This window comes from Callionymus lyra, chromosome 5, assembly GCF_982586985.1.
Source record: "Callionymus lyra chromosome 5, fCalLyr1.hap1.1, whole genome shotgun sequence".
Taxonomy (NCBI): Eukaryota; Metazoa; Chordata; class Actinopteri; order Syngnathiformes; family Callionymidae; genus Callionymus; species Callionymus lyra.
Genome location: NC_141822.1, coordinates 4,682,033 through 4,707,315, shown reverse-complemented (window position 1 = coordinate 4,707,315; position 25,283 = coordinate 4,682,033). Strand labels below are relative to the sequence as shown.

The 25,283-nt window shown below is 34.6% G+C and overlaps 1 protein-coding gene across 3 annotated transcripts in view; it reads right to left on the bottom strand.

Annotated features, from left to right (window-relative positions):
• The window catches only part of LOC148079089 (uncharacterized), a 38,386-nt gene that overhangs the window by 5,410 nt on the left and 7,693 nt on the right, over positions 1-25,283 (bottom strand). For 2 of the 3 annotated variants that reach the window (XM_087790572.1, XM_087790573.1), the window contains exons 5-7: positions 7,608-7,946; positions 4,068-4,176; positions 3,934-3,997 (exon numbers count right to left, since the gene is read on the bottom strand). In XM_087790572.1, coding sequence (XP_087646698.1) covers positions 3,934-3,997; positions 4,068-4,176; positions 7,608-7,946 — 512 coding nt within the window. The remainder of the gene's footprint in view (positions 1-3,933; positions 3,998-4,067; positions 4,177-7,607; positions 7,947-25,283) is intronic. The other variant, XM_087790574.1, reaches the window with a different exon arrangement.

Here is a 25,283-nt window from a genome sequence, read left to right as displayed (position 1 = left end):
CATCAACACATCACTACCATCTAGTGGACTCTGAAGATAATGAGACTGTTTCATGAAGCTTCATCAACATATCACTACCATCTAGTGGAAAAGAGTTGTAATGTGCAAAAAGAGAATAATATCTAATAAAATAAGTTTAAATTTGAAAATATTTGGATTTTGCTGTGATAAAAGACTAAAAATACACCTTCAACAATTCTATAAAACGGTTTTGATTTAACTCTTGAAAAACACAAACAAATTTGACCAAATTCATCGTTTTCACACGACGTCTCGAGTCTCGACCGTGCAGTTCACGGACAGTCGAACCTCCATCGGATCCGAGAGGAAAAGCTCAGATCGTGGCGACGATCGTCCATCGATCCACGGAGAGAAAACACTCGTGTCTCTCTTTCGCCGTCAGGACTTTCAATGGCACTTTCTCCAGACTTTACGATTCACTTATTGAATTCTTGGGCTCCTCGCGTCAGTGGCTCCATGAACACCAGCCGAGGAGAGACGAGCTCTTCTTTCACAGGACATTTGTCTGCTCTGAACCCTGCAGTGACTCTTCGGCCGCAGGAGGATAATCAGAAACAGAAGGTGGTCGAGGCTCCGAGCGACAGAAATCCTTTATCGCACTCTTTATTGCACACTTTCACTAAAACCATTCCTCAGCCCGACTTTAAACCAATGGACATTCCTCATGTTACCATGGAAACCAAGATGCTAACAACCAACGATGTTTCTTTTTAATTCTCCATTTTATTAGAAACACAATTTCTTTTATAAATATTCATTATTTTACAGCATATTTATTTATTTATATAAGAATTATGTATTGTTTTGGTGCAAATATTATTTCAATATTTTCCAAGATAATAGATAATTAATTCGAGATAATTTTAATTAAAAAAATTGAATCTTTTCCTTTTGAATTAAGATTATTTTACTGTCCCAGCAAAAATCCTTGCAAATGTCATTTTTTAGTAACATGTGTTTTTATGAATATTTATTATCACTCAGCTCATCGATTTACATTTAGATTAATATATTTTAGCAATTATATAGCATATATAATAGTCATAATATACTGTGGTGTGTGTATATGTGTGTATATATATATATATATATTTTGTGTGTTATCTTATTCGGTTATTTTATTTGAAATGGACTAATTATTGGTCTCGTTCTATTTTCTAATCACATCTAAGTGCAAGGACTTACACAGGACTAGTTCAACACTTAAGAAACTGTTTCCTTCAACTGAGGAAAAATCTTTACATTTTGGAGAAGTTTGTCACAACATTATCTGAACCTATAATCCATGTGTCGTTTACACTATTGTAACAGTTTATTTTAAACCAGAAGGATGTGTCTCACCTGCAGTTCATACAAAACTCTGCAGCCAGAATTCTGAGCCGCTCTAGTAGAAGAACTCACATTTCTCCTTCAAACTCTTCACTGGCTGCTCTAGTAGAAGAACTCACATTTCTCCTTCAAACTCTTCACTGGCTGCCAGTTTCTTTCAGGATCATTTTAAAATTCTGGTTCTTACTTTCAGATCTATTCATGGTCAGACCTTCCATCAGTGATCTGATCCAGACTTACACCCCAGCTCGGGCTCTGAGGTCTGTGGATCAGAATCTACTGATGGTTCCTGAACTTCCGGACCAGAGGAGAGAAATCCCAAGAAACATCTGTGTTTGATGATCTACTGACTCCTTCAAGAAACATGTGTGTTTGATGATCTACTGACTCCTTCAAGAGACATCTGTGTTTGATGATCTACTGACTCCTTCAAGAAACATGTGTGTTTGATGATCTACTGACTCCTTCAAGAAACATCTGTGTTTGATGATCTACTGACTCCTTCAAGAAACATCTGTGTTTGATGATCTACTGACTCCTTCAAGAAACATCTGTGTTTGATGATCTACTGACTCCTTCAAGAAACATCTGTGTTTGATGATCTACTGACTCCTTCAAGAAACATGTGTGTTTGATGATCTACTGACTCCTTCAAGAGACATCTGTGTTTGATGATCTACTGACTCCTTCAAGAAACATCTGTGTTTGATGATCTACTGACTCCTTCAAGAAACATGTGTGTTTGATGATCTACTGACTCCTTCAAGAGACATCTGTGTTTGATGATCTACTGACTCCTTCAAGAAACATGTGTGTTTGATGATCTACTGACTCCTTCAAGAAACATGTGTGTTTGATGATCTACTGACTCCTTCAAGAAACATCTGTGTTTGATGATCTACTGACTCCTTCAAGAAACATCTGTGTTTGATGATCTACTGACTCCTTCAAGAAACATCTGTGTTTGATGATCTACTGACTCCTTCAAGAAACATGTGTGTTTGATGATCTACTGACTCCTTCAAGAAACATGTGTGTTTGATGATCTACTGACTCCTTCAAGAAACATCTGTGTTTGATGATCTACTGACTCCTTCAAGAAACATCTGTGTTTGATGATCTACTGACTCCTTCAAGAAACATCTGTGTTTGATGATCTACTGACTCCTTCAAGAAACATCTGTGTTTGATGATCTACTGACTCCTTCAAGAAACATCTGTGTTTGATGATCTACTGACTCCTTCAAGAAACATGTGTGTTTGATGATCTACTGACTCCTTCAAGAAACATCTGTGTTTGATGATCTACTGACTCCTTCAAGAAACATGTGTGTTTGATGATCTACTGACTCCTTCAAGAAACATCTCTGTGTTTGATGATCTACTGACTCCTTCAAGAAACATCTGTGTTTGATGATCTACTGACTCCTTCAAGAAACATCTCTGTGTTTGATGATCTACTGACTCCTTCAAGAAACATCTGTGTTTGATGATCTACTGACTCCTTCAAGAAACATCTGTGTTTGATGATCTACTGACTCCTTCAAGAAACATCTGTGTTTGATGATCTACTGACTCCTTCAAGAAACATCTGTGTTTGATGATCTACTGACTCCTTCAAGAAACATGTGTGTTTGATGATCTACTGACTCCTTCAAGAAACATCTGTGTTTGATGATCTACTGACTCCTTCAAGAAACATCTGTGTTTGATGATCTACTGACTCCTTCAAGAAACATCTGTGTTTGATGATCTACTGACTCCTTCAAGAAACATCTGTGTTTGATGATCTACTGACTCCTTCAAGAAACATCTGTGTTTGATGATCTACTGACTCCTTCAAGAAACATGTGTGTTTGATGATCTACTGACTCCTTCAAGAAACATCTGTGTTTGATGATCTACTGACTCCTTCAAGAAACATGTGTGTTTGATGATCTACTGACTCCTTCAAGAAACATCTGTGTTTGATGATCTACTGACTCCTTCAAGAAACATCTCTGTGTTTGATGATCTACTGACTCCTTCAAGAAACATCTGTGTTTGATGATCTACTGACTCCTTCAAGAAACATCTGTGTTTGATGATCTACTGACTCCTTCAAGAAACATCTGTGTTTGATGATCTACTGACTCCTTCAAGAAACATCTGTGTTTGATGATCTACTGACTCCTTCAAGAAACATGTGTGTTTGATGATCTACTGACTCCTTCAAGAAACATCTGTGTTTGATGATCTACTGACTCCTTCAAGAAACATCTGTGTTTGATGATCTACTGACTCCTTCAAGAAACATCTGTGTTTGATGATCTACTGACTCCTTCAAGAAACATCTCAAGTAACTTTTATTTGAGCTTTTCCTTGATTCTCTGAGTCTCTTGTGTTTGTCTCTGTGTTATTTTGATCTTTTAAAGTATTGATTTTATCGAGTATTGTTTTGATTGTTTAAGCGCTTTTTGACCCTGGTCTGGAAAAGTGCTGCAAATATTACTTACTTACAAATACTACAAATATTACCTTTATATAGAAACAATTTACAGGAGTTTTAATTTTCTTTCTCATAGTAAAAGTATCGAAAGGTACCTGTAGTCGTCTTGTAAGGACGGCGGCAGCTGAGGACGAGTGGATGCTTCTCTCTGGGGAGACGCTGTCGAACAAAGAGCAGATTCTTCAGAATCACAGATTTAATTTATTAAAAAAAAAACACCTGAACATACTTGTGTACGACTCGTGAGATCCGATGTCGTTTCTCACCGGGGGAGGAAAAACCGCTTGGATGCTCAAACACTCGGACAGAGGTCCCTGGGTCGCACTGTAGGATTTCAACTTGAGGAGAAAGAAATTATATTTTTTATTTTTTATATATTTTTCTTTCCTTTGATTTTAATTCAGGTATATATAAATATTTATATATTAGCATTATTATTATTTATTTTATTATTATTATTTAGTTCTAATTCTTTTACTATGTGTGTTCTCTTCATATAAGTGTTTTCAAAAACTAAATCATCTCTGTGAGTTTGACCTTCTTATCAATAATTTACCCTTTTCTTTGTATTTGATTAATTTCTCACTTTTTTCTGTCAATAAATCTTTTTGTATTATTTCAAGTCTCCTAATAAAAAAACAATAAAAATTTATCTGCAGTAGAAAAATAGTGTCTTCTTTTGGTTAACCCTCTTGTTGTCTCTGGGTCAAGGTGATCCAAATGGCCTGAAAACAAATGTGTTTGTGGTATCCCTGGTGTTGTCTCTAGGGTCATGGTCAACGACCTTCACCACTGCATATGTATCTATGGGAGCCAGGGAGATAGTTGACCTTTGACCCAGACACAAGGGATACCACAAAAACATAAGGGTTAAGATGGATATGTTTGTTATCTATAATTGAAAATAACAAATAGCTTATTCTGCTTTCACAAAAATCCCAAAATTTATACAAGAAAACTTCAAAATCAGCTGCACGTTCAGATGAAAAGTGTTTCCACGAATCGTGATCATATTTTTCTCCTTATCTTATCTCCAATAAATCTGTTTTTCAAACACTGGACACACCTTGAGAGCCGAGGTCAACATCGCAAGTGCAAACATCGTCCTGACCAGGAGATAAAACTGAAGAGCTGCTTGTTAAAGTGTGTTTTTTATTTTATCAATCCAGCTTCGAAACATCTCATGTAAACTTGCTTGAGTTTTGTAGTTTTCATTAAAAATTTAACCTTCAACCCGCACAGAAAGAATAACAACTTGTATTATTGATTATGTCTGTTTGAAATGTGTTTCGTTTTTTAATAAAAAAAGACGTTTTCTGCAAAGTAAAACAAGTTTGTGGCTCTTGACACGTTAAGATACTTGTTTTAGTCAAGTTTATTAAAAAAATGAACCTGTAAACTTGTGAAAATGAGTGAAATACAAACTCTGCAAACGCAGAAAACGATCAATTATTTTTATCTGAAAAACATTTTAAGATGCAAAACCTGTTGATATTTACTATACGTACAAATGGCGTAAAAAAAGAGAAATTAATTCATAAAAAGTGAATAAATAGATCATAAAAATCAACAAGTGTTGGACGTAAGAGGCAACAATGCAGCGGCACGAAGAGAAAAAGTGTCTCTAATCCTGAAAAATCACGATTTTACGTGTCTCATCAAACCTCTGTCACATATGGGTGTCGTTGGAAAAATGTTGCTTTTTTTAGCAACTTATGAACTTCTGTCTGTATCTATGGCGACCAACGCTTGTGGAGTTTAAGAACAAGAAATCTAGTGTAAAAGAAATTAACAGAAACAATTAACTGAAGAAGAAAAGTAGATGAAGCGAAAAAGAAGATTCTGACAAACAAAGAAACATCACATACACAAGTAATTATATTTATATTCATGTGTATCAGACCAGTTTATTTCCAGTGTCGGAAACTTTTTTTTCGTCTCGTGTTGGTCACGGTATAGAATAAAATGAATGAAATATGATCAAATAAGTTGCATTGCATTGACGTGGGCAAATATAATGTCGTGATATTCATTAAAATCCAGTACATTAATTAAAGACCTTTCATGTTTTCTAACAACAAACCAGTTTAACGATGTATCTGTGTTGCTTAAAGGTGTTTGAAATAAAACATTTGGATTTTATTAATGATTAACATGCAAATATTGTGTTTGTTTATATTTGTCTTGCAGTTAAATTTCTAGCAGCTATTACGTTCTCTGCTGCTAAAGGATCCAGATGATGACTGAGGACGAGAGGATACAGTGACTCCAGCAGCTTTTAAAGCTGATGTTTGGACGTATTTTGGTTTGAAAACAAATGAAAGTAGTTACGACTTCGTCAAGAGTCATGTGGTCTGTAAATACTACACATATATATACTTGTTACTACACTATCACAACACCAGAGTCAAGTGCTCGACAATACTACACATATATACTTGTTACTACACTATCACAACACCAGAGTCAAGTACTGGACAATACTACACATATATACTTGTTAATACACTATCACAACACCAGAGTGAAGTACTGGACAATACTACACATATATACTTGTTACTACACTATCACAACACCAGAGTCAAGTACTGGACAATACTACACATATATGCTTGTTACTACAGTATCACAACACCAGAGTCAAGTACTGGACAATACTACACATATATCCTTGTTACTACAGTATCACAACACCAGAGTCAAGTACTGGACAATACTACACATATATACTTGTTACTACACTATCACAACACCAGAGTCAAGTACTGGACAATACTACACATATATACTTGTTACTTCACTATCACAACACCAGAGTCAAGTACTGGACAATACTACACATATTTAATTGTTACTACACTATCACAACACCAGAGTCAAGTACTGGACAATACTACACATATATGCTTGTTACTACACTATCACAATATATCATATCGTTGACCCTGTATCGTGATATGTATCTTAAGATTCTTGAAAATACACACCTCTAACGTGCCTGTGGCTGTTGAGGAGACGTACCTCAGTACATGTACTTTCTTTTTGTCTTTCAAATTGTATTTTATTTGTTATTATGGTTCTTTTAAGGTTATATTTTCTATTAAATGATTAATTGTGTATATGATGAAATTATTGTCAAGTTTCTTATTTACAATTAAAATGAAAATTATTCATGGCGTTTGTCCATTTTTGTGCTGTAATTAAATGCAGCTAAAGGCGAATGGTGACTGAGGACGAGAGGATACAGTGAGTCCAGCAGCTTTTAAAGCTGATGTTTAGACATATTTTGGTTTGAAAACAAATGAAAGCAGTTACGACTTCGTCAAGAGTCATGTGGTCTGTAAATTTATTTCGAATACAAATATTTAAATATATATTTCAGGGGCAGGAGTGGAGTCAAAGTATCATAATGTTCTGTTCTATGTTAACATTTGTATCCTTTGTCTTTGTTATTTTTCTTTGATCTATGTTCTCTATCTTTAGACTAAGATTGTATCATCTTGTTCTTTCTCTTAATTTCTCTTTGTCCTTGTTCTTATTTTATTTTTATGAATAATTGCTGTATTGCTGTGTTCAATTGGAAAAAAATAAAATAAAATAAATAAAGTTTTACCTAACCTAACCTTTAATAATAATAATCTCTATTTATATAGCGCCTTTCTAGACCAGGGTCACAAAGCGCTTTGACAGCCATTCACACATACTGATGGGAGTATTTCCAAAAACCAGAAACTGTAATATACACTGAAAGTGACATATTCCTGACCTTCTTCCGGGACTGTCTGTCTTTGGAGCAGTGGGATTTGACGTGTTTCCTCAGGGAGCTGGGGTCGGTGTAGCGCTTCTCACAGCCTGGTATCTGGCAGGCGTATGGCTTCTGTAACCGAACGAGACAAGGGATCAAGAAACACTCTCTTGACTCGCTGAAACCAGGAAGTGTCACCGTGTCCAGATGTGTCCTCTGGTGTTTGGCTCGGTCGCTGGAGTTGCTGAAGGCCTTGTCGCAGCCGGGGTGTTGGCAGCCGTACGGTTTCTCTCCTGTGTGGCTGCGCAGGTGGATCTTCAGGTTCTCCAGGCGAGAGAACGCCTTCTTGCAGCTCTCGAACTGTCCACGGAAGATGAGGGGATTATTAAGGAATTGAACGAGCGATTCTTTTATTCACGAGGTACAATTAAAAACCTGTGACCATGGAATAAATAATCACGTTGGAAGAAAAAAGGTTTTCAGAAAATTAACAGGTATCTCCCATGAATGGGTGTCAAAGAAAATCCTAAAAGCTGTTCATGATATTCCCCACTTTTTTCTCTAATCTTACACTGCTGTGGTGGAGAAATCAAGCCCCCCACATTTTTAAGAAAAAAAAGGGGGAAAGTAGTTTATACTGAAAAAGGTGATTTCTTCTCTTAACCCTTGTGTTGTCTGTGGATCAAGTTGAAACTAAAAAAACATTTGTTTCCGTGTCTTCGGGTCACCTTGACCCTGAGATAACACAAGGTTCAAGGATCTCTAAGAAAGTAGACGTTTCATTCCGAGTCAATTTAATTTCAATCAGTTTCTTTTAGTGTTTCTGCCAATTCTAAAATGTCTTTATTATAATATTAACTTCATCATTTTCTAAACTTTGATAACCTTCATCGGTACTTTTATATGCTCTAGTACTTTGTGCTGATAATTAAAATGTTCTGATTTTGTAAATAAAAAAAATTAAAATTAAAATGGTATGATATCAGTGTAAAATATATATTTATACAATAAGCACACATTGGGAAAAAATACAATAATGTGAGAAGAAAAGCAAAAGTGTATCAATAAGACTCAGTTAATAAAGTAGTTGAAATAAACATTCAAAAAGTTTTTAATATATAAATATTATTAGTACACCTTTGAAATGAACTGTGTGTTTGTTCCGTGAATCGCTCTATTCTGTGTCTGAACGGGTTTTATTTTTTACTTATTCATTTTATTTTTCTCTAGTAGTAAGTAGTTTAGTAAATGTTTTTAAAAAAACCTTTTGGTTTGTTTATTTTCATTCAGCATCTTAAGTCCCTTTGATATTTTCAGCTAATGTGGTGGAGAAATCAAGCTCCCACATGTGTCAAACAGGAAAAACATCAGTAAACGTGTTAAAAAATAATAAGTGCAAAAGTAAAGCGGCTTAAAATAAAAATAAAAAAGTGTTTTTTTCTATTGAGGATCTAAAGAAAAAAGATTTAAAATTACAAAAGTTTTATTTGGTGCCAATTCCCATGCATTATTTGATTAAAATGTATATTGAGATGTTTCTTGAAGGAGTCAGTAGATCATCAAACACAGAGATGTTTCTTGAAGGAGTCAGTAGATCATCAAACACACATGTTTCTTGAAGGAGTCAGTAGATCATCAAACACAGATGTTTCTTGAAGGAGTCAGTAGATCATCAAACACAGATGTTTCTTGAAGGAGTCAGTAGATCATCAAACACAGATGTTTCTTGAAGGAGTCAGTAGATCATCAAACACAGATGTTTCTTGAAGGAGTCAGTAGATCATCAAACACAGATGTTTCTTGAAGGAGTCAGTAGATCATCAAACACAGATGTTTCTTGAAGGAGTCAGTAGATCATCAAACACAGATGTTTCTTGAAGGAGTCAGTAGATCATCAAACACAGAGATGGTTCCAAAGCTTAGGAGCAACAGTCTGGAAGGATTTCTCTCCTCTGGTCCTGAAGTTCAGGAACCATCAGTAGATTCTGATCCACAGACCTCAGAGCCCGAGCTGGGGTGTAAGTCTGGATCAGATCACTGATGGAAGGTCTGACCATGAATAGATCTGAAAGTAAGAACCAGAATTTTAAAATGATCCTGAAAGAAACTGGCAGCCAGTGAAGAGTTTGAAGGAGAAATGTGAGTTCTTCTACTAGAGCGGCTCAGAATTCTGGCTGCAGAGTTTAGTATGAACTGCAGGCGAGACACATCCTTCTGGTTTAGACATGAAAACAAACGTGCAATAGTCCAGACGAGAAGACACAAACACATGGATTAAAGGGTCCAGATCATGGAAGACATTCTCGCTCTGATCCAGTGACCTGTTAATAAACAGTCGACTCCACCATCGCCTAGTTCCTGCCACAACATGATCATTATGTCTTAAGGGAGTCAGATCCAGATCCAGAAGTTTGTTCTAAAAATTTGCTTTTCTCTCACATCTACCTTTAGAATCTGGCTCGTCCTCGCGATACTTGATGTTTGGCTGCGAGTGGGAGGGAAGCCGAGGGTGAAGACGGAAGATTAAGATGCTTCGCTGGAACTTAAAGTGCTGATGGAGGTTCGTTGGCTGAGGAGACGAATATAAACCAGCGAGAACAACATTTATTTACTTTCAGAGACAGAGCCCGCGAGGCTTCTGTAAATGTAGGTGAAGAAGTGAGATTTGACAAGAATTATTTCTATAGATCTACAGTGTAACTGATTCATTGAACCCTGGATTATCTTAAGATAAACCTTTATTCTTCCCATGTTGAGGTAATTGAAGTTGTCACAGCAGTTTTCAAAACCTAAACAAATACTAAGACACACAGTACACGTTTTTAAATAATTACCAAAACATTAATAGACCAAAAAATAATAACCATTAAAATAATAGACATTAAAAATGATTATAATAATTTAAAAATAATAACAATCAATACAATTAAGCAAGTTTAAATATGATTATCTGAATATATGTATATATAAATATGAGGATGTATCCAAATATATATCAAAATAATTGTTTAGACAATTTGCACGTTTAATAAAAATATATAAGTATTAATTTAAAACAACAATTTGCAGTGTTTATTAATAGCTTTTTTTGGATGAAGTTCCTATTTCGATCGTATTATTAATTCATCAACTTGTTTAATTTGTATTTTTATTTTAATTTAATTTAATTTAGATGATTTCTTTTAATTTTTTGATTTACTTGGTGGTTTCAATCGAAAGTTTTATCATTTTGATTTTGAAATTACATATATAAACGAGTGGGAAATAGTTTTAGGAATATAGTTTAAAAATCAGTAGAAAATCAATAAGTACAAGAAAAAAAAAACTAAAATAAACTTCAATAAATAATATTTAACGCAGGAAACTAATACATTATTCATCAATGTTTTTAATTTATTTAATTTTATTTAAAATACATTATTTTAATTTATTTTTGTGTTTTGTTTATTGCTGTCAAATATGTACGAGACGCAAAACTGAATTAAATTTGGACAGAAACGTCTAAAAATGTTGAAAACATATTCAAATCCCTGCGTTTGTCGAGTCACCAGCAGGGGTCAGTGTTGACACGCGGATGGTTGTTTTTTTACGTGAAAATCTTCCCAACTTTCTCAAACTCTCTCGTCAAGACGTTAATTCTACAGTAATCCAGCTCAACAGTCGAAGCTCAAACATGGAATCTTCAAAGCTTCTCTGCAGGAGGTGAGAACATAAGGACGCTCATGGTTCATGAGGAACACTTTTGTTATTCATACACTGACCGTGAATTCCTCGCATACCTTCCTCTGCCTCTGACATTTTTAATGTTAATTATTTACCAACATTCCTCACATGTTTTGATGAGTTTAATGATGACTTGGAGAATTAAAAAAAAAATCACCAGAAACCTGCTTAGTAATCAAAATACTTTCCTTAATTCGGTTCTTAAATGGAAAATACTTTCAAAACAATCTACGTCACTGAACCAGCGAACAACGTCAGCATCATATTATACAAATAAACAAATCACTCATGACTTCCTTTTCATTTTAATTCAGAAAAAAATCAAGTTGTTTTAAGCATTTTCGTGTAAGACAAAGTGTTTTATGAATTGCACTCCCGAGTTATCGATATCATTATTTATTGACTTTATTTATTTGTATTGATAGTGTAGTAGCAAGTATATATGTGTAGTATTGTCCAGTACTTGACTCTGGTGTTGTGATAGTGTAGTAACAAGTATATATGTGTAGTATTGTCCAGTACTTGACTCTGGTGTTGTGATAGTGTAGTAACAAGTATATATGTATAGTATTGTCGAGTACTTGACTCTGGTGTTGTGATAGTGTAGTAACAAGTATATATGTGTAGTATTGTCCAGTACTTGACTCTGGTGTTGTGATAGTGTAGTAACAAGGATATATGTGTAGTATTGTCGAGTACTTGACTCTGGTGTTGTGATAGTGTTGTAACAAGTATATATGTGTAGTATTGTCGAGTACTTGACTCTGGTTTTGTGATAGTGTAGTAACAAGTATATATGTGTAGTATTGTAGAGTACTTGACTCTGGTGTTGTGATAGTGTAGTAACAAGTATATATGTGTAGTATTGTCGAGTACTTGACTCTGGTGTTGTGATAGTGTAGTAACAAGTATATATGTGTAGTATTGTCGAGTACTTGACTCTGGTGTTGTGATAGTGTAGTAACAAGTATATATGTGTAGTATTGTCCAGTACTTGACTCTGGTGTTGTGATAGTGTAGTAACAAGTATATATGTGCAGTATTGTCCAGTACTTGACTCTGTTGTTGTGATAGTGTAGTAACAAGTATATATGTGTAGTATTGTCCAGTACTTGACTCTGGTGTTGTGATAGTGTAGTAACAAGTATATATGTGTAGTATTGTCCAGTACTTGACTCTGGTGTTGTGATAGTGTAGTAACAAGTATATATATGTGTAGTATTGTCCAGTACTTGACTCTGGTGTTGTGATAGTGTAGTAACAAGTATATATATGTGTAGTATTGTCCAGTACTTGACTCTGGTGTTGTGATAGTGTAGTAACAAGTATATATGTGTAGTATTGTCCAGTTCTTGACTCTGGTGTTGTGATAGTGTAGTAACAAGTATATATGTGTAGTATTGTCCAGTACTTGACTCTGGTGTTGTGATAGTGTAGTAACAAGTATATATATGTGTAGTATTGTCCAGTACTTGACTCTGGTGTTGTGATAGTGTAGTAACAAGTATATATATGTGTAGTATTGTCCAGTACTTGACTCTGGTGTTGTGATAGTGTAGTAACAAGTATATATGTGTAGTATTGTCCAGTACTTGACTCTGGTGTTGTGATAGTGTAGTAACAAGTATATATGTGTAGTATTGTCCAGTACTTGACTCTGGTGTTGTGATAGTGTAGTAACAAGTATATATGTGTAGTATTGTCCAGTACTTGACTCTGGTGTTGTGATAGTGTAGTAACAAGTATATATGTGTAGTATTGTCCAGTACTTGACTCTGGTGTTGTGATAGTTTAGTAACAAGGACGTATGTGTTCTATTGTTGAGTACTTGACTATGGTGTTGTGATAGTGTAGTAACAAGTATATATGTGTAGTATTGTCCAGTACTTGACTCTGGTGTTGTGATAGTGTAGTAACAAGTATATATGTGTAGTATTGTCAAGTACTTGACTCTGGTGTTGTGATAGTGTAGTAACAAGTATATATGTGTAGTATTGTCCAGTACTTGACTCTGGTGTTGTGATAGTGTAGTAACAAGTATATATGTGTAGTATTGTCGAGTACTTGACTCTGGTGTTGTGATAGTGTAGTAACAAGTATATATGTGTAGTATTGTCGAGTACTTGACTCTGGTGTTGTGATAGTGTAGTAACAAGTATATATGTATAGTATTGTCGAGTACTTGACTCTGCTTTTGTGATTGTGTAGTAATAAGTATATATGTGTAGTATTGTCCAGTACTTGACTCTGGTGTTGTGATAGTGTAGTAACAAGTATATATGTGTAGTATTGTCCAGTACTTGACTCTGGTGTTGTGATAGTGTAGTAACAAGTATATATGTGTAGTATTGTCCAGTACTTGACTCTGGTGTTGTGATAGTGTAGTAACAAGTATATATGTGTAGTATTGTCCAGTACTTGACTCTGGTGTTGTGATAGTGTAGTAACAAGTATATATGTATAGTATTGTCGAGTACTTGACTCTGGTGTTGTGATAGTGTAGTAACAAGTATATATGTGTAGTATTGTCCAGTACTTGACTCTGGTGTTGTGATAGTGTAGTAACAAGGATATATGTGTAGTATTGTCGAGTACTTGACTCTGGTGTTGTGATAGTGTTGTAACAAGTATATATGTGTAGTATTGTCGAGTACTTGACTCTGGTTTTGTGATAGTGTAGTAACAAGTATATATGTGTAGTATTGTAGAGTACTTGACTCTGGTGTTGTGATAGTGTAGTAACAAGTATATATGTGTAGTATTGTCGAGTACTTGACTCTGGTGTTGTGATAGTGTAGTAACAAGTATATATGTGTAGTATTGTCAAGTACTTGACTCTGGTGTTGTGATAGTGTAGTAACAAGTATATATGTGTAGTATTGTCCAGTACTTGACTCTGGTGTTGTGATAGTGTAGTAACAAGTATATATGTGCAGTATTGTCCAGTGCTTGACTCTGTTGTTGTGATAGTGTAGTAACAAGTATATATGTGTAGTATTGTCCAGTACTTGACTCTGGTGTTGTGATAGTGTAGTAACAAGTATATATGTGTAGTATTGTCCAGTACTTGACTCTGGTGTTGTGATAGTGTAGTAACAAGTATATATATGTGTAGTATTGTCCAGTACTTGACTCTGGTGTTGTGATAGTGTAGTAACAAGTATATATGTGTAGTATTGTCCAGTACTTGACTCTGGTGTTGTGATAGTGTAGTAACAAGTATATATGTGTAGTATTGTCCAGTACTTGACTCTGGTGTTGTGATAGTGTAGTAACAAGTATATATGTGTAGTATTGTCCAGTACTTGACTCTGGTGTTGTGATAGTGTAGTAACAAGGATATATGTGTAGTATTGTCGAGTACTTGACTCTGGTGTTGTGATAGTGTAGTAACAAGTATATATGTGTAGTATTGTCCAGTACTTGACTCTGGTGTTGTGATAGTTTAGTAACAAGGACGTATGTGTTCTATTGTTGAGTACTTGACTATGGTGTTGTGATAGTGTAGTAACAAGTATATATGTGTAGTATTGTCCAGTACTTGACTCTGGTGTTGTGATAGTGTAGTAACAAGTATATATGTGTAGTATTGTCAAGTACTTGACTCTGGTGTTGTGATAGTGTAGTAACAAGTATATATGTGTAGTATTGTCCAGTACTTGACTCTGGTGTTGTGATAGTGTAGTAACAAGTATATATGTGTAGTATTGTCGAGTACTTGACTCTGGTGTTGTGATAGTGTAGTAACAAGTATATATGTGTAGTATTGTCGAGTACTTGACTCTGGTGTTGTGATAGTGTAGTAACAAGTATATATGTATAGTATTGTCGAGTACTTGACTCTGCTTTTGTGATTGTGTAGTAATAAGTATATATGTGTAGTATTGTCCAGTACTTGACTCTGGTGTTGTGATAGTGTAGTAACAAGTATATATGTGTAGTATTGTCCAGTACTTGACTCTGGTGTTGTGATAGTGTAGTAACAAGTATATATGTGTAGTATTGTCCAGTACTTGACTCTGGTGTTGTGATAGTGTAGTAACAAGTATATATATGTGTAGTATTGTCCAGTACTTGACTCTGGTGTTGTGATAGTGTAGTAACAAGTATATATATGTGTAGTATTGTCCAGTACTTGACTCTGGTGTTGTGATAGTGTAGTAACAAGTATATATGTGTAGTATTGTCCAGTACTTGACTCTGGTGTTGTGATAGTGTAGTAACAAGTATATATGTGTAGTATTGTCCAGTACTTGACTCTGGTGTTGTGATAGTGTAGTAACAAGTATATATGTGTAGTATTGTCCAGTACTTGACTCTGGTGTTGTGATAGTGTAGTAACAAGTATATATGTGTAGTATTGTCCAGTACTTGACTCTGGTGTTGTGATAGTGTAGTAACAAGGATATATGTGTAGTATTGTCGAGTACTTGACTCTGGTGTTGTGATAGTGTAGTAACAAGTATATATGTGTAGTATTGTCCAGTACTTGACTCTGGTGTTGTGATAGTTTAGTAACAAGGACGTATGTGTTCTATTGTTGAGTACTTGACTATGGTGTTGTGATAGTGTAGTAACAAGTATATATGTGTAGTATTGTCCAGTACTTGACTCTGGTGTTGTGATAGTGTAGTAACAAGTATATATGTGTAGTATTGTCAAGTACTTGACTCTGGTGTTGTGATAGTGTAGTAACAAGTATATATGTGTAGTATTGTCCAGTACTTGACTCTGGTGTTGTGATAGTGTAGTAACAAGTATATATGTGTAGTATTGTCGAGTACTTGACTCTGGTGTTGTGATAGTGTAGTAACAAGTATATATGTGTAGTATTGTCGAGTACTTGACTCTGGTGTTGTGATAGTGTAGTAACAAGTATATATGTATAGTATTGTCGAGTACTTGACTCTGCTTTTGTGATTGTGTAGTAATAAGTATATATGTGTAGTATTGTCCAGTACTTGACTCTGGTGTTGTGATAGTGTAGTAACAAGTATATATGTGTAGTATTGTCCAGTACTTGACTCTGGTGTTGTGATAGTGTAGTAACAAGTATATATGTGTAGTATTGTCCAGTACTTGACTCTGGTGTTGTGATAGTGTAGTAACAAGTATATATGTGTAGTATTGTCCAGTACTTGACTCTGGTGTTGTGATAGTGTAGTAACAAGTATATATGTATAGTATTGTCGAGTACTTGACTCTGGTGTTGTGATAGTGTAGTAACAAGTATATATGTGTAGTATTGTCCAGTACTTGACTCTGGTGTTGTGATAGTGTAGTAACAAGGATATATGTGTAGTATTGTCGAGTACTTGACTCTGGTGTTGTGATAGTGTTGTAACAAGTATATATGTGTAGTATTGTCGAGTACTTGACTCTGGTTTTGTGATAGTGTAGTAACAAGTATATATGTGTAGTATTGTAGAGTACTTGACTCTGGTGTTGTGATAGTGTAGTAACAAGTATATATGTGTAGTATTGTCGAGTACTTGACTCTGGTGTTGTGATAGTGTAGTAACAAGTATATATGTGTAGTATTGTCAAGTACTTGACTCTGGTGTTGTGATAGTGTAGTAACAAGTATATATGTGTAGTATTGCCCAGTACTTGACTCTGGTGTTGTGATAGTGTAGTAACAAGTATATATGTGCAGTATTGTCCAGTGCTTGACTCTGTTGTTGTGATAGTGTAGTAACAAGTATATATGTGTAGTATTGTCCAGTACTTGACTCTGGTGTTGTGATAGTGTAGTAACAAGTATATATGTGTAGTATTGTCCAGTACTTGACTCTGGTGTTGTGATAGTTTAGTAACAAGGACGTATGTGTTCTATTGTTGAGTACTTGACTATGGTGTTGTGATAGTGTAGTAACAAGTATATATGTGTAGTATTGTCCAGTACTTGACTCTGGTGTTGTGATAGTGTAGTAACAAGTATATATGTGTAGTATTGTCCAGTACTTGACTCTGGTGTTGTGATAGTGTAGTAACAAGTATATATGTGTAGTATTGTCCAGTACTTGACTCTGGTGTTGTGATAGTGTAGTAACAAGTATATATATGTGTAGTATTGTCCAGTACTTGACTCTGGTGTTGTGATAGTGTAGTAACAAGTATATATATGTGTAGTATTGTCCAGTACTTGACTCTGGTGTTGTGATAGTGTAGTAACAAGTATATATGTGTAGTATTGTCCAGTACTTGACTCTGGTGTTGTGATAGTGTAGTAACAAGTATATATGTGTAGTATTGTCCAGTACTTGACTCTGGTGTTGTGATAGTGTAGTAACAAGTATATATGTGTAGTATTGTCCAGTACTTGACTCTGGTGTTGTGATAGTGTAGTAACAAGTATATATGTGTAGTATTGTCCAGTACTTGACTCTGGTGTTGTGATAGTGTAGTAACAAGGATATATGTGTAGTATTGTCGAGTACTTGACTCTGGTGTTGTGATAGTGTAGTAACAAGTATATATGTGTAGTATTGTCCAGTACTTGACTCTGGTGTTGTGATAGTTTAGTAACAAGGACGTATGTGTTCTATTGTTGAGTACTTGACTATGGTGTTGTGATAGTGTAGTAACAAGTATATATGTGTAGTATTGTCCAGTACTTGACTCTGGTGTTGTGATAGTGTAGTAACAAGTATATATGTGTAGTATTGTCAAGTACTTGACTCTGGTGTTGTGATAGTGTAGTAACAAGTATATATGTGTAGTATTGTCCAGTACTTGACTCTGGTGTTGTGATAGTGTAGTAACAAGTATATATGTGTAGTATTGTCGAGTACTTGACTCTGGTGTTGTGATAGTGTAGTAACAAGTATATATGTGTAGTATTGTCGAGTACTTGACTCTGGTGTTGTGATAGTGTAGTAACAAGTATATATGTATAGTATTGTCGAGTACTTGACTCTGCTTTTGTGATTGTGTAGTAATAAGTATATATGTGTAGTATTGTCCAGTACTTGACTCTGGTGTTGTGATAGTGTAGTAACAAGTATATATGTGTAGTATTGTCCAGTACTTGACTCTGGTGTTGTGATAGTGTAGTAACAAGTATATATGTGTAGTATTGTCGAGTACTTGACTCTGGTGTTGTGATAGTGTAGTAACAAGTATATATATGTGTAGTATTGTCCAGTACTTGACTCTGGTGTTGTGATAGTGTAGTAACAAGTATATATATGTGTAGTATTGTCCAGTACTTGACTCTGGTGTTGTGATAGTGTAGTAACAAGTATATATGTGTAGTATTGTCCAGTACTTGACTCTGGTGTTGTGATAGTGTAGTAACAAGTATATATGTGTAGTATTGTCCAGTACTTGACTCTGGTGTTGTGATAGTGTAGTAACAAGTATATATGTGTAGTATTGTCCAGTACTTGACTCTGGTGTTGTGATAGTGTAGTAACAAGTATATATGTGTAGTATTGTCCAGTACTTGACTCTGGTGTTGTGATAGTGTAGTAACAAGGATATATGTGTAGTATTGTCGAGTACTTGACTCTGGTGTTGTGATAGTGTAGTAACAAGTATATATGTGTAGTATTGTCCAGTACTTGACTCTGGTGTTGTGATAGTTTAGTAACAAGGACGTATGTGTTCTATTGTTGAGTACTTGACTATGGTGTTGTGATAGTGTAGTAACAAGTATATATGTGTAGTATTGTCCAGTACTTGACTCTGGTGTTGTGATAGTGTAGTAACAAGTATTTATGTGTAGTATTGTCAAGTACTTGACTCTGGTGTTGTGATAGTGTAGTAACAAGTATATATGTGTAGTATTGTCCAGTACTTGACTCTGGTGTTGTGATAGTGTAGTAACAAGTATATATGTGTAGTATTGTCGAGTACTTGACTCTGGTGTTGTGATAGTGTAGTAACAAGTATATATGTGTAGTATTGTCGAGTACTTGACTCTGGTGTTGTGATAGTGTAGTAACAAGTATATATGTATAGTATTGTCGAGTACTTGACTCTGCTTTTGTGATTGTGTAGTAATAAGTATATATGTGTAGTATTGTCCAGTACTTGACTCTGGTGTTGTGATAGTGTAGTAACAAGTATATATGTGTAGTATTGTCCAGTACTTGACTCTGGTGTTGTGATAGTGTAGTAACAAGTATATATGTGTAGTATTGTCCAGTACTTGACTCTGGTGTTGTGATAGTGTAGTAACAAGTATATATGTGTAGTATTGTCCAGTACTTGACTCTGGTGTTGTGATAGTGTAGTAACAAGTATATATGTATAGTATTGTCGAGTACTTGACTCTGGTGTTGTGATAGTGTAGTAACAAGTATATATGTGTAGTATTGTCCAGTACTTGACTCTGGTGTTGTGATAGTGTAGTAACAAGGATATATGTGTAGTATTGTCGAGTACTTGACTCTGGTGTTGTGATAGTGTTGTAACAAGTATATATGTGTAGTATTGTCGAGTACTTGACTCTGGTTTTGTGATAGTGTAGTAACAAGTATATATGTGTAGTATTGTAGAGTACTTGACTCTGGTGTTGTGATAGTGTAGTAACAAGTATATATGTGTAGTATTGTCGAGTACTTGACTCTGGTGTTGTGATAGTGTAGTAACAAGTATATATGTGTAGTATTGTCAAGTACTTGACTCTGGTGTTGTGATAGTGTAGTAACAAGTATATATGTGTAGTATTGTCCAGTACTTGACTCTGGTGTTGTGATAGTGTAGTAACAAGTATATATGTGCAGTATTGTCCAGTGCTTGACTCTGTTGTTGTGATAGTGTAGTAACAAGTATATATGTGTAGTATTGTCCAGTACTTGACTCTGGTGTTGTGATAGTGTAGTAACAAGTATATATGTGTAGTATTGTCCAGTACTTGACTCTGGTGTTGTGATAGTGTAGTAACAAGTATATATATGTGTAGTATTGTCCAGTACTTGACTCTGGTGTTGTGATAGTGTAGTAACAAGTATATATATGTGTAGTATTGTCCAGTACTTGACTCTGGTGTTGTGATAGTGTAGTAACAAGTATATATGTGTAGTATTGTCCAGTACTTGACTCTGGTGTTGTGATAGTGTAGTAACAAGTATATATGTGTAGTATTGTCCAGTACTTGACTCTGGTGTTGTGATAGTGTAGTAACAAGTATATATGTGTAGTATTGTCCAGTACTTGACTCTGGTGTTGTGATAGTGTAGTAACAAGTATATATGTGTAGTATTGTCCAGTACTTGACTCTGGTGTTGTGATAGTGTAGTAACAAGGATATATGTGTAGTATTGTCGAGTACTTGACTCTGGTGTTGTGATAGTGTAGTAACAAGTATATATGTGTAGTATTGTCCAGTACTTGACTCTGGTGTTGTGATAGTTTAGTAACAAGGACGTATGTGTTCTATTGTTGAGTACTTGACTATGGTGTTGTGATAGTGTAGTAACAAGTATATATGTGTAGTATTGTCCAGTACTTGACTCTGGTGTTGTGATAGTGTAGTAACAAGTATATATGTGTAGTATTGTCAAGTACTTGACTCTGGTGTTGTGATAGTGTAGTAACAAGTATATATGTGTAGTATTGTCCAGTACTTGACTCTGGTGTTGTGATAGTGTAGTAACAAGTATATATGTGTAGTATTGTCGAGTACTTGACTCTGGTGTTGTGATAGTGTAGTAACAAGTATATATGTGTAGTATTGTCGAGTACTTGACTCTGGTGTTGTGATAGTGTAGTAACAAGTATATATGTATAGTATTGTCGAGTACTTGACTCTGCTTTTGTGATTGTGTAGTAATAAGTATATATGTGTAGTATTGTCCAGTACTTGACTCTGGTGTTGTGATAGTGTAGTAACAAGTATATATGTGTAGTATTGTCCAGTACTTGACTCTGGTGTTGTGATAGTGTAGTAACAAGTATATATGTGTAGTATTGTCCAGTACTTGACTCTGGTGTTGTGATAGTGTAGTAACAAGTATATATGTGTAGTATTGTCCAGTACTTGACTCCGGTGTTGTGATAGTGTAGTAACAAGTATATATGTGTAGTATTGTCGAGTACTTGACTCTGGTGTTGTGATAGTGTAGTAACAAGTATATATGTGTAGTATTGTCCAGTACTTGACTCTGATGTTGTGATAGTGTAGTAACAAGTATATATGTGTAGTATTGTCCAGTACTTGACTCTGGTGTTGTGATAGTGTAGTAACAAGTATATATGTGTAGTATTGTACAGTACTTGACTCTGGTGTTGTGATAGTGTAGTAACAAGTATATATGTGTAGTATTGTCCAGTACTTGACTCTGGTGTTGTGATAGTGTAGTAACAAGTATATATGTGTAGTATTGTACAGTACTTGACTCTGGTGTTGTGATAGTGTAGTAACAAGTATATATGTGTAGTATTGTCCAGTACTTGACTCTGGTGTTGTGATAGTGTAGTAACAAGTATATATGTGTAGTATTGTCCAGTACTTGACTCTGGTGTTGTAGTATTTACAGACCACATCACTCTTGACGAAGTCGTCACTGTTTTCATTTGTTTTCAAACCAAAATATGTCCAAACATCAGCTTTAATAGCTGCTGGACTCACTGTATCCTCTCGTCCTCAGTGAAATAGTTTCAGCCAAATTGTAGATTAAGTTGGAGTTGGTGAAAACAAAGGTTTGGGTTTTGCTACTCAAAATATTAAGTACAGTTAAAAGAAACACATTATCTATATATATATATATATATATATATATATATATATATATACACATATATATATGTATATATATATATATATATATATATATATATATATATATATATATATATATATATATATATATATATATATATATACACATATATATATGTATATATTCATGCCCGTGAACCCACCGCAGGACCACAAAACATCTCTGGTAAAACATGTATTTTTCCTGCATTGATCACATAAACATGATCAAGTGTTGATGACATGATTGACATCTATGTACTGACACATGTCGTTGAAAACGAAGCATTAATCTCTGAACTACTGAAGTGTTTCGGTCACAAAAGAAGTTCAAACTCTGACAGTAACTCACAGCCGAACAGTCTCACGTCGTCCACATTTGATGAAAAGAAAGAAAAAAGAAAACACACGTAATCCGGTCCATCAATCATAATTGAGTGACAGGCTGCAGATGATTTGAACCTCAAACAGGTCGAGGGAGTCGAGGCTTCAAGTGTTCAATCCTGGTCAACAGGTGACGCAGCGACAGCAAGTCTGAGCCTGTCGTGTTGCTGCGAGACCTGAGCCTTCGTTATTGTCCTGATGCTAATCATTCAACTGTTGTTGTCTGAGACCATTGTTGTCACTGGTTTAGGATCAACTGGTTAATGAGCGACGACATGAAAGACCATCAGCACGACCTGATAGAAATATTCATCGTTAAAGTCTGTGTTTCACTTTGAATCATGATGTGATTTTACACAATATTGCTAAAAATAATCCTGTGAAGGAGTCGAACACAAACTCTATATGAGACCAGGTTGTTGCAGAAACACTATAGTACTATAGTATATACTCACAATATTCAGTGGTGGAAACTTTTCATTTTTTATGGATTATAATTCTTTTAAATTATTTAATTGAATAATTTCTATATAGAAATATTACATTTTTCAACAACTATTCCCTTTTTTAAGCGTATATTTTTAATTTTAATATTTAAATTATTCAAACATAAGCGTTTCATTTTTTTTCATCCGTAGTCTTTATTTTATCAACATTTTGTATTTAATTTAAAATGCGACAAATAAAAAAAAAAAGTTTAAATATTCCAAACTTTTAATTCAAGGATTAAACTAAAAAAAACATTTAAATATATATATATTTTTAAATAATTTAATTTAATAATATCTTTATTAAATAGTTGATATTTTAAAATGATAAAACGTCGAAATCATTTAAAAATTAATGTTTTTGGGGTTTTTTATTTACATGAAAAGCTTAATATTGTAATTCCAATTATTCAATATTAAACGTTGTTAATTTAATATTTTTTTAATTTAAGGTATTTTTTAAATATTGAATTTATGATGCTACAAATTAATATTAAAAAAATAAAATAAAATAATGAATCCAAAAAACAAATACAACCTTTCAATATAAATATTTTTAAACATAGATCTTGATATTATTCCAATATTTATTATAATTTTTAATTATTTAATTAAATCCGATATAAAAAGTTGGTAAAAAAAAATGCCACTAGAAAATATAGAAATTAAAAGGTTATAAAAAATTTGAAATATTCAAATTAATTGTTTGTTTTATTCAAAACTGCAAATAAACTCTTTAAATATAAATTAAAAATATTTACATTTACATTTAATCCTTAAATCAAAACGAATTCAACTTTTCAATTAAGAATTTATGTTTTTTTACACAGTTTTATATTGTAATTCCAATAATTAAAGAAAATGTTAAAGATTCAATATTTGTTCGTTTAAAATCCTCAAAATAATTTATATTTAACTAAATATGTTTGTGAAAAAAACAAACAGTGAATTTAGAAAATTTACTTTAGATCACAGTGTTTTTTATTTACTTCCCTGAAATGAAAATAACGTCTATTTCTAACTGTTCTCTGGTGCTAAACACATATAAATCCTGTAAAACATAAATCCGTTGTGTTGTTAGTGAGCAGAGGTTGAACTTTCATCTTCTCAGCTCATGTTTTTCTTGAGAGTGTTTTTCACGCTTGAACTCCACGGTTCTATTTTGAGTCGTCACACAGAACCGCGGTGCTGAGACGGGCCTCCTAGCAACCAGACGCCGCTAATAAGTAAGTCTTTTGGAACAAAAGGTCGAGCGCAGGAATGCTTGTGGTTAATGATGGACTTGAACGAAGAGACTCGTCTATTCCTGGACGAGCAGCCGTTGATCGAGAGCTTCGATGAGAATGTAGGTCAAGAAGAGCTGATGATACGGTCAGAGCTTAAGTTATTAACTTCATCGACCTGTAGTTGTAGTTTTAGAAAATACTCTTTAAGAAAGTCTGACTCCCTTAAAATACAACTAAAAAACAACCAAACGTGTTATTATTTGAGGTGAACTCTGGTGTCATGTAGTGAATGTTCTTCAAGACGCAGTAACTTCTCATCATGACCATGTTTTACACTTTATTACTTTATAAAGTTGCTCTGAAATCTGGACGAACAAGAGGTTACGAGAGTCAATTATGACGTAATAATGGCTTCACTCCTCCAGCTGTAATCACGCTTTGTTTATACAACGAGACGCTTGGAGGAGGAGACTTCCGGGATTGATGACGCGCGGTGACAAACCTCCACGCCTGACCAATGACAGCAGAGTGGGTGTGGTTATGGTCAACAAGAATTAATCTCCACAACAACAAAGTGTTTTCAGTGGGAGGAGCTTAAGATCATTTTTCTAATGTCAATATATCATTAAAAAGAGTTTTGTACAAACACACACTGATGATACAATAGAGTCACACATCACAACAACACACACGCACTGATGATACAATAGAGTCACACATCACAACAACACACACACACTGATGATACAATAGAGTCACACATCACAACAACACACACACACTGATGATACAAAAGAGTCACACATCACAACAACACACACACACTGATGATACAATAGAGTCACACATCACAACAACACACACACACTGATGATACAATAGAGTCACACATCACAACAACACACACACTGATGATACAAAAGAGTCACACATCACAACAACACACACACACTGATGATACAATAGAGTCACACATCACAACAACACACACACTGATGATACAAAAGAGTCACACATCACAACAACACACACACTGATGATACAAAAGAGTCACACATCACAACAACACACACACACTGATGATACAATAGAGTCACACATCACAACAACACACATACACTGATGATACAATAGAGTCACACATCACAACAACACACACACTGATGAT